This window comes from Aricia agestis, chromosome 2, assembly GCF_905147365.1.
Source record: "Aricia agestis chromosome 2, ilAriAges1.1, whole genome shotgun sequence".
Taxonomy (NCBI): domain Eukaryota; kingdom Metazoa; phylum Arthropoda; class Insecta; order Lepidoptera; family Lycaenidae; genus Aricia; species Aricia agestis.
In genome coordinates this window covers 22404572-22419870 of record NC_056407.1, presented here as the reverse complement: position 1 = coordinate 22419870, position 15299 = coordinate 22404572, and the positions used below count along the sequence as shown (strand labels likewise).

General features: G+C 37.1%; 1 protein-coding gene across 2 annotated transcripts in view; it reads right to left on the bottom strand.

The window, feature by feature from the left end:
- LOC121734957 (ATP-binding cassette sub-family G member 1) overlaps window positions 1-15299 on the bottom strand; it is a 51986-nt gene that overhangs the window by 17323 nt on the left and 19364 nt on the right. For both annotated transcript variants that reach the window (XM_042125621.1, XM_042125612.1), the window contains 4 exons: window positions 7729-7918; window positions 4698-5022; window positions 2948-3089; window positions 2299-2489 (listed from right to left, as the gene is read on the bottom strand). In XM_042125621.1, the coding sequence (XP_041981555.1) occupies window positions 2299-2489; window positions 2948-3089; window positions 4698-5022; window positions 7729-7918 (848 nt within the window). The remainder of the gene's footprint in view (window positions 1-2298; window positions 2490-2947; window positions 3090-4697; window positions 5023-7728; window positions 7919-15299) is intronic.

Here is a 15299-nt window from a genome sequence, read left to right as displayed (position 1 = left end):
TTGGGCCTCCGGTAAACTCACTCACTCAGCGAAACACAGCGCAAGCGCTGTTTCACGCCGGTTTTCTGTGAGAACGTGGTATTTCTCCGGTCGAGCCGGCCCATTCGTGCCGAAGCATGGCTCTCCCACGTATAAAATTCGTTAAGCATTTTTATTCTAGAGTAGGGTAGGTGTCATTTGTTTTTGTGTCTAGTATTGATGTTGTGAGTCTCTTCTATTTTTGTGAAATAGTCTTTATTTTTAAAAACAAATAAACAAATATCCTGGATGTATATGGAAGGGAGTGTTAGAAGGTTATATTTTATAAAATATGGTCTGCAGCTGTCTCGATTTTTTATTTGGGCTATTATTCGGATGCATTTTTTTTGTAATATAAATAGTTCGTTGCTATTGACACTATTGCCCCACAAAATAACTCCGTATCTCAACCAAGAATATGCATATGCATAATATGCTGAAAGAGCTGTTTTTGTATCCGTACTGTGTTTTAAATGATAGAGTGCGTAGGTAAATTTTGATAGTTTTATTTTAGTTTTTTCTATGTGAGATCTCCAGTTTATGTGTGTATCAATGTTTATTCCGAGTAAATTAAAAGTTTCTACTGTTTCTAGGTTTGTAATTTGGAAGGTGGTATTTATATTGAGAGGGGGTTTTTTGTATGATCTAAATTCAATAGTTTTAGTTTTGCTATAGTTTATTTCTAAGTTGTGGTCCTGAAGCCAATCATTAATTTTTTTTAGCGTATCTTGAAGTATAGTTCTCAATTTACTATTATTTTCGTATGTCATAAACTGTATGGATATGTCGTCTGCAAATAAAATTGGTAAAGCTATCTTTCTGTTAAAAATTTTAGGTAGGTCATTTATATATAGTAGAAATAATATGCATCCTAGCACACTGCCCTGTGGGATGGAACAGTTTATTTTCTGTTTTCGCGATCTTATTATTGTGATTTCGTTAGTTTTGTCGTTGTAATGCTCTATTTGTACTATTTGAACTCTATTTTCGAGGTATGATTAAACCAGGAATATGCCGGTCCCCTTATTCCAGAGCCTTGTAACTATTCACCATGAAGTAACTAAAATTCAATTTCAAATGGCTATTTTATCAAAATGCGTCGTGTCGCGTAGAACTAATAAGATAAAAGTACGTTATTGAATACATAAACTATAGGCAAGTTCACCTAAGAAGCTGTTTCCGAATCACTTTTCGTATCAAACAAACATTAAATTTTTATTAGAATCTATAATGTTCGTAGAGATAATAAAAGTAATTATATTATTATTATTTATATTTATATATCTGAACAAAGTCCGAATGGATCTTTATGGTCCGGTGATTTAATAAAACTATTACATCACCCTGCAAAAAACTATACGAGTTTATAAAATTATTTATTTCTGAAACAGCATTCATGAATTGAAATTTATAGTCACATAGTTTGTCGCAAAGTAGGCTTGACAAGAATTTTGCTAGGGATTAGCGTGTAGTATGTGTGTGTATTTGACTGAGTGCAGTGATCGTGAAAGAATGAAAGTAAAAACTAAAATTATTAAAATGGTATTTAACTTTTTACATGTATTGGCATTCTACTCCTACTATTTATGATGTCGGGGGCGACATCGACAGCAAGAGATCTGAAATCTTCATCAAGCACCACCCTGTTGTTCCTTCTAGCATGTATTTTATGGTAACTACAATCTTACTCTTAGAATGTCACGTTAAAATATGATTACGTGTATCACTAACACATGAATAATAAAAACTAAGGAAACGTAACTCCCATACTTCAACCGTTTTGAATTTGGTTCCTTTTCACACACTAAAATATGGCAATAGCAACGAAACACTAACACTCAAATTTACGAAATAAAGTCGTTGACATTAATTCTCACTTCTATATTTACACAAAATTGTGTACCGAATAGGTACATGCAGAATTTTTTGACACAGTTACACCAGAGTAGACAGAATTATAGAGTATGCCGACTTAGAACTGATGTTGAAATTTTTAAATTTGACGTATTATTACGAAAATCGTCGCTAGGGTTGTTAAATTGTTACCTACAAATTTAAAACTATGACATATTCGCTAGACGTGTAATAAAACACGAATCAACAATACGACCAAAGAGGAGGTCGTATTGTTGATTCGTGTTTTGGCACATGCGCGCATGCGATTAAAATTGTCAGAATCCAATTTTGAAATCTTTATTTTAAAATCTATAATATTGTGTGCCACGAGTCACGACAGACTAATGAACTTCTGGGTACTATAACAGAAAAGTAGAATCTCACCTTTCCCCTTGGAGATCTCATTAGCGGCGTACTGGAGCAGTCCATTCTGCAGTCCGTTCGTCCCGTTCGGCGCGCTCTCGCCGTCCTTGTCTCGCACGTTGGCGGCGTCGTTCTTGTCGTATACCGCCAGCGACGCCGCCATGTCGCTCTTGTTGTTGTACTCCGGCTGGTTGGGGAGAGGCATGCCGTTTCTGGGAGAGAGAGAAAGAGAATTTATTTTATTTCATTTCATTTTGGTGATCATAAATACGACATGGGAACAAAAATTGGATGTCCAATATTGACATCACACAAAAGGCCTTTCAGAAAGTAGGGCTGGCCTGCGGTGGCGTTAGAGCGAGACAGATGGACCTTGGGGGAGGCCTTTACCCAGCAAGGGATAGTATAGGCTCTTAAAAAATACATTTATGTAGAAATAAATAAAATAAATGAGGCTGTAATTCATCACCATCGTCTGTAACGAGCATAACCAATCCAAACCAAGTTGTTAGCATCTAACGTACAACACCTTACAACAGTAAAACGCAAAAGAAAGAATATTATGTTAGGAACAATATTTCAGATTAGCTTATCCATCTGTCCCTTTATCACTCTCTCCGGAAGCTCTTAACACTGTGACAATGTCAGTTCACTGTTCAGTTAAACTCACCTAATATCATTCCTGCCGTTCTCGATAGCGCGGACCAGCTTGCCGGTGTTGTCTCCGTATTCACCGCAGGACACCTCAATGATGAAGGAGGCGGGGTTGTGGTATGAGGGACATTGCAGCTTCAGGCTGCCCAGCCACTCCACTGGAAATTGAGGTTTGCACATGTTGCTGTGGACTCTGGAGGTTCCAAAGAACTAACGGCCTCACTCAGAGGCATTTAATTATAATTAAACTTTAATGTAATGAAGTGTTTGAGAAATAATGTATGGGGCTTGTGTCAAAATATTCATTAATTATTACAGTTAAGAGCCCATATGACCCTAACTTGACTATATACTTTAACCTAGATCTCAAAATCTGTAAGGTCTAGAAAACTGATTTTTTGACACAAGTAACTTCAGTTCATAAAGATTAAATGCTCAAGACGAAAACACGATTACTCAAAAAATGCTCGATAGTTTCTTTTTTACAAAAAACCTTGTTTTAGACACATTTTTGCTTGGATCTTCGAAGTTTGCTGTCTTTTCTTTAATATTTTTTAATATCTAAAAAGGTATTGATAAAACCTAAATTTGCTCAAAACACTTTTTTCATAATCATTATAGTTCGTCTTTTATTCAAGTAAAACTAACTCGGCGATGATTCCGCGCCGTCCTTTTTCACCTGGCATATGAAAGACGGGCGTGAGTGTGAAGAGAGAAGGACAATGTTTGATTTTTAGAGTCAGGTGAGCTCTTAAGGTGCTACGTGCTCCCACACCGGGAGCATTCGCTTGTAATGTAACGTTACAGAGTCGAGCATTACATCGGTGAGGGAAGAGAGCCGAGCATTACAATGCGCACCTTGTAATGATACAGTGTGTAATATCTTGATACAACTTGTAACATCAACTAGCTATGCAACGCTCAAAGTCGAATGTTACATTACACGCGAATGCTCGTCGGCCAGGGAGGAAGTATTGTAATGTAATGCTCAAAGTCGAATCTAAAATGTTCACGTGAATGTTCGCGGTCAGGGAGCACCTTTATTTAATTATGTTCGTCTCTGAGTGTGGCAGTAATAGTTTCAAGGAAAATAATTTCCTCCGTACTTCGAGCAGACCTATAAAGGTCTGCGCGAAGTACTGGCAGAGTTGCAGCTAATTTTATTATTTCCGTCATTTTGCCTTAAGCGGGGGAAATTTGGTATTTCCGAAGCGACGTGATTAAAGAACAATTTCGTATGGCATTTAAAAACAATATTGTGTTACAGCCCCGAATCTCTATAAGGCAAAGATCAAATACCCATTCAAGGTAAGGGTGATATTAAGAAGCAACCTTGTTCAGTCCTGGGAAATGAATGTCATGATACACAACACAATATGAATGGAATTTGGAAGTGGCATTTAACCCTTTTGGACTTTTCAGCCTCAACAACAGTCATCGGAATTTCCTTCAAGTTCAATGCGATTAGCAACGTGACAAGGAAAAAGTATAACGTTTAATAGGTATAACATTAATTTAAGGTGCATAAATGTTGTACCGTTCCTTGGTCCAGCCCGTTTCCTAACAAACAGCAAAATGGATTCTAATGAAATGTCAAATGGTATCAATTTTTTTATTGTGTTAAAGCTCCAACAGTTGTTGCACTCGTTCAACGTTTGTTCGACGTATATCAAAAGTCTATTTTGCCGTTTTATAGGACTGAATCGAACATGGAAAAATCTGGGTAAAACCCACAGTCATAACTAGATTCTAAAGCCGACACTTACCTAATCGTCCAGTACTGCCTTGATACACGCATTGTCCGTCAGCCAATGTGTACAAGTGGTCAAACATCTCGAACAACCTCGCGGAGGGCTGGTGGATCGTGCAGATGATGGTTCTGCCGCCTCTCGCCAGGGACTGCAGCAGCTTGATGCAGGAGAAGCAGGAGGAACTGTCGAGACCAGAGGTGGGCTCGTCGAAGAACATGATAGGCGGATTGTTGACCAGCTCCAAGGCTATGGATAGCCGCTTCTTCTGGCCACCGGAGAGATTTGACGTCATTGTCGTGCGGTGCTCTGTCAGACCGAGTGTTTCCAGGATTTCTTCGATCTGAGAAAGAAATACATTGTTAAGGACCAACCCGAGAGCGGTTTTATTCTATTTCGAGAACAATATAATCAATTTTGTCTATGGCAGAAACTTTTCTGCTATAAATAGTCCAGCTGCTGTCTTATACAAAAGCGCTCCAGCGCATAGGCACTTTTGTGTTGTGCACTGGATTTTTAAGGTAGAAAAGTCGCTGCCATGAAAGATTTAAAAATAAAAACTTGAGAGGTGTCAAGGGACCCGGATGGAACGAAGTTATAAAAAAAAGAGGCAACTATAGCATGTTTGCTCTAGTTATAATATACCGACACTTTTGTGTAATGTCCTTACAACTTTTTCCGTCTAGCCTCCTTTCGCAACGCGCAATAAGGAACTTCGTTCCAAAATAACTATTGTGAAAAGTATCAAATAAAATAAAAAGTCATCCGCCAGTAAGGACGTAGTTGTAAAGTAGTAGAAAAAATCTATACTAATATTATAAATGCGAAAGTATCTCTGTCTGTCTGTCTCGCTTTCACGCCAAAACTACCGAACCGATTGTAATGAAATTTTGTATCCAGATATTCTAAAGCTTGAGAAAGGACATAGGTACTTTTTTACTGGAAAAAAGCGTTGTAAAGGGGTGAAAATGCGTAAATTTGTTCAAATTAAGTTAGTTCCACAAATTCAAAATAGATGGCGCCGTGCGTCTCCTACATCGCTTGCCCAGAAGTCGTTCTATAAGAGGTGGTATTATCGTACAGCCAATTTTTTTCGATTGTTATTTATTTTTTACGTTACTTAACGCAGTGCAGTGACGTAACCTTAAACCTATCAATGATAAATAGTTTATGGGTAAAGTTGTGTAATTGGGGGGCTAAATAAGCTTAAAAATTTGGCATAAAATATGAAGATTAATTTAAAAAATTGAAATATTATATGCACACTAATAGGGTTGTTGAGGAAGTGATTATGAGGAAGAGGAGGAAGAGGAATTTTCACGCGTAAATTTACGCGGATGAGGAAGAGGATGCGGATGAGGAAGAGGATGCGGATGAGGAAGAGGAAGCGGATGAGGAAGAGGATGATAGGAAATTATAAATACTAGCGGACCCAACCCAAAAGTCTTTGTCCTGTCTATCCATAACTAGGTACATACATTACACAAAAAATAATTAAAAGGGCATTTTCCAGTGGACCAAACTATGAATCTAAACCATTCTCAAAACACACACAATAAAGAATCATCAAAATCGGTCCAGCAATTAAGGAGGTGTTCAGTAACATACACAACACACGCACACAATAAAGATGGATACGCGACGCGCATGCGCAGTGAAATTTCTCATAAATTCCTCTTAAATTTTGAGGAAGCGATAGCGGAAGAGGATTTTTTTATTTTTATTTATGAGGATGCGGTAACGGTTGAGGAACCCAAAATATTGCGGAACTTCCTCATTATGAGGAAGCGGAAGAGGAATCCTCAGCAACCCTACTGACACTGCACAGCTGTTTTGATTTAAGGGGTACCAGGGTTTTTTTTATTAAAGCTTTTGACACCAATTTTGTTGACATCGCGCGCTATAAACTGAAGTCCACGCGGACGAAGTCGCGGGCAACAGCTAGTACTAAAATAACTAGACCGTAAGTAAATTGCATATTATCACTATTCACTAATAACAAAGTAATACCGAGTAATATTGCAGTCGTTATGTAATCGGAAACTACGTTTGTTATCGAAAGGAAAGGAAACTCGCTTGTTTATGTTGTTTCAGTTTGAGTGTTGGCATTCATTACTTTTTCTCTCTAAAGTCTAAAAGCGGCCTTTTAGACTTTAGAGAGAAAAAGTAATGAAAGTCCAGGCTATAAATTCAAAAAAAATATATAATACAGTTTTTCGATCGATTTGCTGTCTGACTTTTTGTCTCTGATCTCTGTTAACAACGTCCTAACAAAGCAGCAATTTGCTTTCAATCTCTCTTTAGTCATTACTCATTAGTCATTACTCATTACCCTACCCCCAGCCAATAGCATGTTCTACAGTCTACTTCTAGTGGCATGTAGATGTCGCAGCCAACTTGTTAAAATAGCCGTTCAATCAAACAGCTAGCCCTTTAACTAAACAACGCATTCAATCACACGTCTAGCTTTTTAATTGAATATTTCAGTCGCTCAAAACGTTCAACACTACATCTGATCCAAAAGCAGCCGTTTGATTGAATTAGTTCAGCGCTCATCAGTCATCACTCATCACCACGGCGGCGCTAGGTGCGTTTTGTTTACAATATAGCGTCAACTAGCCGGTGTTTTGTGATTGTATTATGATATTTTTCGTAAATATAGGTTAAAAGTGTTATTAAAGTGATAGAACTTATTATACGGGTGAATCAATGGTTAAACAAATATTCGTGGAGAAATTACGGGATTATGAAAAACATCATCAAGGTATTTATTGCAATTGTGTTCAAAATGATTTATGATACAATATATTCTGCTTGTTATCATTGCACTTGTGTAATAATAACCCTAAACTAATGGTCGCCTTAGTTAATTTGCCATTTAACCAGTTAGTTAAGCGTCGTCTAGCTGCAGTGTTGAACGTTGCAATCAACAAGTCGGCTAAACGACGTATGGCCGTGTGATTGAATGGCGTTGTTCAGTCAAAGGGCTAGCTGTTTGATTGACCGGCTATTTTAACCAGTGGACTGCGACAAAGACATTAAAACTCACCACTTCCTCCTTATCAGCGGTCGTGGTTGCCGTGGACAGCTTGAGCGAGGTTGCGACAACCATCGCCTCCTCGACAGTGAGGTTGCCGTGCAGCTGGTTGTCCTGCATGATGTAGCACGACAGCTTGCGGAAGCTGGACAGGTTGCGCTCCATGCCGTTGACGGTTATGCTGCCTTCCATACCCGATGTCCTGGCAACAAAAAATAGTGTTACTTTTTTAGTACACTTTTGGGTTCATCCACATAATATTACCCAACCTAACCTAACCTATCAGACAGAGAGCGGTCACGCGTTCAAGCGGTCGGTTTTGCGTTATTTGTATTGTATTGTGTTACATAGCATAGATAATATACACAGGGGGCGTTCATACTTCTGACCGCGTCAGAATTGCTCGTGTGTAACTGACCACTCGGACGTAGAACGCGTGACCGCTCTCTGTCTGATAGGTCCCTAACAGCTTAAGGGGCAGGCGGATCATACCAAATCTAACAATACATTATGTTAAAGATATCTATATATTAATACGTGAGCCAAAAACTTTGTACTTATATCCCTTTTGACGAAAAATGGGGAAACGTAGGTGAATGAAATTTTGCACAGTTATAGTTTATATTGTGAAGGAGTGCATCGAGCTAATATTATTTTGAAATTATGCTTTTATCATACATTTTTTTAACAAATAAAACGTTACGCACACTACAACACACACACTAGGAAAAATGACAGATTTTTGAGTGACAAGCCTATACATACGAATTATACTCTTTTATTTATGGATGAAGTCTGTTGACAACAAGGTGACAAATTGAAAATGGATTATAGTTTTTTATTGAATCTTAGATACTATTAGACAATGCTTACACAGCCAGTTTGAGATCAAGTCAATATTTTTTTACAAAATATAGGTAGTAGTCCTAATGTCGTTGAAACTAAGGTCGAATTTCGACCATTGGGCGATCTCTAGTTTAAATAAAAGCGTGACCGGAGAGAGGGGTTAAAAATCAAAACTTTGCGTAACGCAAGGTTTCGTGTAAAACAACAATAATAATATTAAAACTAATTAAGTAGTACAACTATTATTTTACTTTAATATTACCTACTGTTATTAACAATGTATTATGTACTATTATTACATGTATGTTCTTATAGTGAATTGTTTTTAATAATTACAGATAATAATATAATATATATAGTTAATTATTCAGTAAATGTTCCGTCTTGATCAAGTTTATGTGTTTCTAATTCATTTTCTAAACTGCTATTTATAGTAAAGTGAGGTCACATTTTTATAGTTATTTCAATGCTTCCAATAAGCTATAAAGTATAAAACGTATGATATTTACAAGTAAGTATAAATAAAAAATTCAAAGAAACTGCCAAGTACCAAATAAGATTATTAAAACTTAAAAACAGTACCAAAGTACAGAATTACAAGAAACAACAAAAAACAGTATTTTCCCGCGCATTCAGTGACACATCGTAAATGTCACTTTGACAATTAACGCCATTTTAATAACAATAAAACTGTCAATCATTTAATTACATCCTTGCCCTATCCGAAACAGCTCAGTGTCTCATTATTGTGGCTTATTACGCGCAAAAGGCAATGTCATTGTGTACCATTAAAGGTTTAATTTGAATATAATGGCCGCGATTCCATGTCAAAAACCGCCACCCGACCATGAATGATATCAAAATACTTTCGTACTAATAATTGATATGAACGCGGATATTATATAGCAATTTTGAATTTACCAAAAACAGTTTTTTGTAAACCAATCAATTCGACCATATCTGGCAAATTACTTTCGCGGATGAATACCAAAGTTTCATCACAAAATATACTCTTTGGTGGGCTTAGCATGGCTACAAACACTGTCTGATTTGAGAGACAAAATGACAGATTTTTTTTTCTACTATAAAAAGAAATCTATAATCTTCTATAGTCTCCATAGCGTGCTGATAAATGGGAGAGCCAAAAGCGTACGAAAATTAGAGAACACGACTTTTTCTCTACCTTGTACAATATACGCGGGAGAGCCATGTTTCGGCACGAATGGGCCAGCTCGACCGGAGAAATACCACGTTCTCACAGAAAACCGGCGTAAAACAACGCTTGCGCTGTGTTTCGTCGAGTGAGTGAGTTTACCGGAGGCCCAATTCCCTTCCCTATCCTCCCCTATTCCCTTCCCTTCCCATCCCTACCCTCCCCTATTACCCTATTCCCTCTTAAAAGGCCGGCAACGCACCTGCAGCTCTTCTGATGCTGCGAGTGTCCATGGGCGACGGAAGTTGCTTTCCATCAGGTGACCCGTTTGCTCGTTTGCCCCCTTCTTTCATAAAAAAAAAAACCTATGAGTAACGTGATTTATCTAAGTACTTATATGATTTTATTTATATGTATTTCTTGTGGTATCCGAGTATATTATGATAATGAGGCACGTGTATTACAAAGGAATTAGTAAGCGGTGGCCGGTCGATGGTCATTATTACTTCACTGTCGGTAGAGCAGTTGCTCAATCTATGACGTAGCATGTGAAACTGCACAGAGGCAAACGAGCAAATTGATCGCCTGATTGAAAGCGATTACCACCCTAGGGAATCTACTGCCCACTACCAGCCGCTACCGCTATAAACTAATGTAGAGTGTTCGCATGGAATATTTTGAATAAGTGAAAAATTAATTATTAATTTATTCGGTTGATCTGGACCATTCAACGGATCATTCAGTGAGTAGTTGTATGCCCAAGATCTGTGAAGCTTAGCATTACAAATGTACAGTAAACAGCGAGTTTCTTACGCCGCGCCCGTTCTTCTCGCCGGGCTAGTTCCCGAACCGGTGGTAGGCCTCATGTAGACAGTACAAGTAACAAAGTTAACACTTTTAGAAGTGTTAACTTTGTTAACCTATTTAGAAATAAATATTTTCATTTCATTACACCCTACGATTAGTAGCTTGGTCGTAGCAATATATCTACTTCCTATTGTAACTATGTATTTGCTACAGTAAGTACGGTACCCTAGTGAAAATCAAGATGACGCCGATGTACCCTTGTTTTTAAGGGTCCTCCATTGTTTCTACATATTTCTACCACATTATATTATTTTTTTCTAAAGGTCCTTAATCCTTATTAACTATCCAAGAAGAAAATTTAAAAAATGTCCATTATCTTTCTATAAGTCTAGGGTCATTAATTCATTATCATATTTTATCATGGAGAGTGTTTTGCAACAACGCGGGGTAGACCGTAGAGGCTTGTAGTTTCAACACAAGGAAACAGTTGTCTGACGTCGCGACCTTTACAACGGAAGCCTGAGCAAACCAGATATGCCTGTTCGGTACGTATTCGACCATTTACATAAAACTACAAAAAATACTCGCAAAACGACCGAACATACCTAATTGAGCTGGGTTGCTATTGCTCATTACGACGATGTTTGAAAACAGAATGTTATATATATAGGATTTGCCATAAATGAGAGGTTCCGAAATAAAAACCAGTACGTTGCAGTCAATCAGTGCTGAAGACGTCATTGTACAGTGTACTGGGGTGCCACTGTTGAGACAAGTGTGACGTATTATAAATTATAATGACACTCCAAGTTCCAACAGCATCATATACGTGAATACGTGAATATACTTTTGTGTATAATATTATGAATTATGATACAAATCAAAGGTATGGCGTAGATTCTAGACGTCATCACTCATGAGCACTGGCCAGTTATAGTTATACTGGGTTAAGTCCGAAGCATACTGCATGCCCGTACCGCTAAGGGACAATGTTGTCGCTAAGCAATAATATTTATGTCATAAATTCCATACATGTATGTTCTACTATCTTGAATTTTTTGTAAAGCTATCAAGTGATTTAAATGGAATAATTGTTTCAATTCAAATTACAACACAATAGATGTAGAGTACTTTAATTAAAATGAACCGAACTAAACGCCGTGCCCTCAATTTCCTAAAACCATTAGTGGAACGTTCATAGTATATTTTGTTGATGGTATGGACTATGGAGTCATATTGATTCAATTACTTTAGTCTAATATGTACGTTTATTTTTTATCGATATCAGATAATGTAGTATGTAGGTACTACTTAACCAGGATCACTAATACCTACATAAGCCGTGAGAAAAGAATGAGGGTTTTTGATGAGGGTGAGGGTGCCGCTATGTAGCCTTAAGGAGTGAGCACACTGAGACGGGCCGTGCCATGCCGGGGCTCATCGCAAAAATCCGCCTCCATACAATTTGTACGGAAGCGGATGCGCGTATCGCACACTGTGTCGATGTCGGTGCGCAGCGCATCGGATTTCTGCTTCCATACAAATTGAATGGAGGCGGATTTTTGCGATGAGCCCCGGCACGCTGAGCCCCGGCACGGCCCGTCTCAGTGTGCTCACTCCTTTAGGGTCTATCGTGTCAACCCGCTGTCGTATGGCACGATATAGGTGTCATAATATTATGTTTATTTGACACGAAAGACCGAACGGCTACACAACTTCATTTAGTGGCAAATGAAATATTGAAAACCCTCATGAATTCCTTTTTAGCCGACTTCATCACCCGAACCCATTGAAAATTTTTCTTTCACTATAATCTAGGCAAAAAATACGACATTATATAGTTAACGTGGTCTTCCTAGTTTTCATTTTGCTGCCGTAGTACTTTTTAACTGAATTCTCATTGTATCCTTTTGCATATATTTTTCCTTATGAGCAAGGCTGTTATAATGTTTTATTTAATATTTTGTTTTCTGTTCTATAAATATGACAACAAGGATAAGTCCTTATCGTACAAACGAGAGTCGAACGGAGGCCGAAGTAGAGTAACCTTTATTTAAAATAAAACTTTTTTAAAAAACACCAAAATAGAGCGAAAAAGATTTTGGCCATTTTGGAGTCCTTCAGCTTTGTCGAATCCAAGGTATTTGTGTACAACTACGATGTTTTTCATTGGCAGGTTGTTGACTCTGGCTAGGAAATGTCTGCGTTAACGTAAAATTTCCAAATCGCTGGCCGTTTCCGTCACATATGTAATAACAAGTATACCTAAAAGGAGTATACTTCTATATTTTGTACATACCTACGTTTATTAAGAATGAGTATGCCCCTCGATTTTAAGAGATATTTATATTTATGCTTGTAGAAACCGACCGCTCTCTTTTATTTTATCTGAGGAATTTTAACGTGATTCCATTATTATCAGCCAGGCTGACTCATGTCTGATGTCGATAATAAAACAAGATTTTTTACAACATGATATATTGTTGAGAGACAAGAAAGACTTAAAATTATCCAAAAATACTTAACATTTTATTACAAACGAGCTTTTGCCCGCGGCTTCGCTCGCGTTAAGAAGTATTATTACATACAAACTTTCATCCCCTATTTTAACCCCTTGGAGGTGGAATTGATCAAAATCCTTTCTTAGCTGATGCCTACGTCATAATATCTACCTGCTTGCCAAATTTCAGCCCGATCGGTCCAGTGGTTTGGGCTGTGCGTTGATAGATCACCATGTCAGTCAGTCACCTTTGAGTTTTATAACTATATATAGATGAAGGTTGTAACTTCTCCCTGAACTTTAGTTGTTAAAATATCTTAGCCCTTTTGTCGGGTGAATGAGGAAATATCTAAAATCTACTATCGAGATAGTAGAAGCAAGATTTTTTTACAACATGAAAATATGTTGTTGAGACTGAGAGACAAGAAAGACTTAAAATTATCCAAAAATACTTAACATTTTATTACAAATATGCAAATGAAGGTTGTAACTTCTCCCTGAACTTTAGTTATTAAATATCTTAGCCCTTTTGTCGGGTAAATGAGGAAATATCAGAGAAATTTATGCTTACAATTAAACAGTCGGAAGTAGGAAAATTCCAGTCAAGTAAGTACATATTATGAACTTAAATTGCCTTGTAATATAATGGCCAAAATAATTCTGAACTGCTTCGAAAGACAAGACTTGCCAAATGAGTAATGGCTCATTTTGCATTGTACCTAATGTTTTGTTTCCATCGATACATCCATATCCATATTCCATACTACTATTATAAATGCAAAAGTGTATCTGTCAGTCTGTAGCCTCTTCACGCCCAAACGATTTTGTTGAAATTTGCTACTGAGATACTTGATTTGATTTGAGTCCCGGGAAAAGACATCGCCAAACACATCTCGCGCGATAAACGTAATGCGACTTGCGACTCATGCGAGCGTCATCTAAAGGTAGTTACTAAATTTTAAAGGGATTTGAAAAGATGGCGGTTGTTTCATAATTTATGTTCTCATAATGATGTTGTTTAAGTATATATATTGTGTTGTAACTTGTCACCTATATGTGCATTTTATCATATGACCCAATTATAGTTAGATAATGTGATCCGGCTTCTATCTAATTACCTATGCTTTATCGACCGCCTTGGTGTTCAGCGTCACGTCAGAGCGACAACTCTATTTCGTTTGGAAATTACCAATTACAATATTAATCTACCAAAAAATCATGTTTGAAGTAAAACTATTTCCGCAGCGCCGCGCCGTCATACATATTTTAAACATATACCACTAAAGAGTGTTTACATTAATTTATATGCAACCAAACAAACCTGTCACGTTAATTCTAAAAACAACTATTTAAAATGTTATACGTAAGTATATTCTTAGTAGCCTTTAATAAACAATACAATGAGACTGTATACAACCATTAACCACTAACCGCTAACATTTTCTTGTATCTTGGGAGAAAGTGTGTTAATATGACGTGCAAAGTGAAACGCCCAAAAACCAAAGAGGCTACCAATTTAGTCGTAATTTTTTCAAGCAGTTTCAATACTCATATATTTTATTATGTGCTTATAAGGAAATTCTAAGAACTAAAGTATCACAGAATTGGTTATCCCTGGGTTTGGCCCAATAAAGAAATTTCAACGCTCTTCTTGGCCAAATAAAGGACGTGACATCAAAAGATTTAGAAGTATTATGAATATCTCGACAATCTTAGCAATTATAGTTAAACCCCCTTACTAATAAACCTTGTATAAGCTTTGAATAGTTATACAGTGTTTTGCTCCTGTCACACAAGTGACATTTTTAATTGGATTGAAGAAGACAAAACACTGTATAACTATTCAAAGCTATACAGCGTTTATTAGTAAGGGGGAAAATGTTCAAAGTCAAAGGCCAAGCATAAATACGCTTATTATAACTTGTTTCGTACAAAAACTATAAGTAGACAAGATGATAAACCATACAATAGACCGGAAAAACTTAGAGACAAAACAATTGAAATTAGTTTTGTCATTTTTAAAAATCTTCATTATTTTAGCTTTTGAGGGTTATCCTATTGTATTTAGATTTTAGGCTCCCAAATCAAAAATTAAAAAAATGAGAATAATGATCAGGAATGGCGCTTACGCAGTTTTGGCAATAACGTGGCTTTTGCATCTTAAAAGTTCCTCACTTTGCTGCTGACGGGTTCGAGTTTAGCATGTTCGTGTTAATAACGCAATAATTAACTTTAATGAACCAATCTTAAGCGACAATTGTCAATTTTGATATTTAT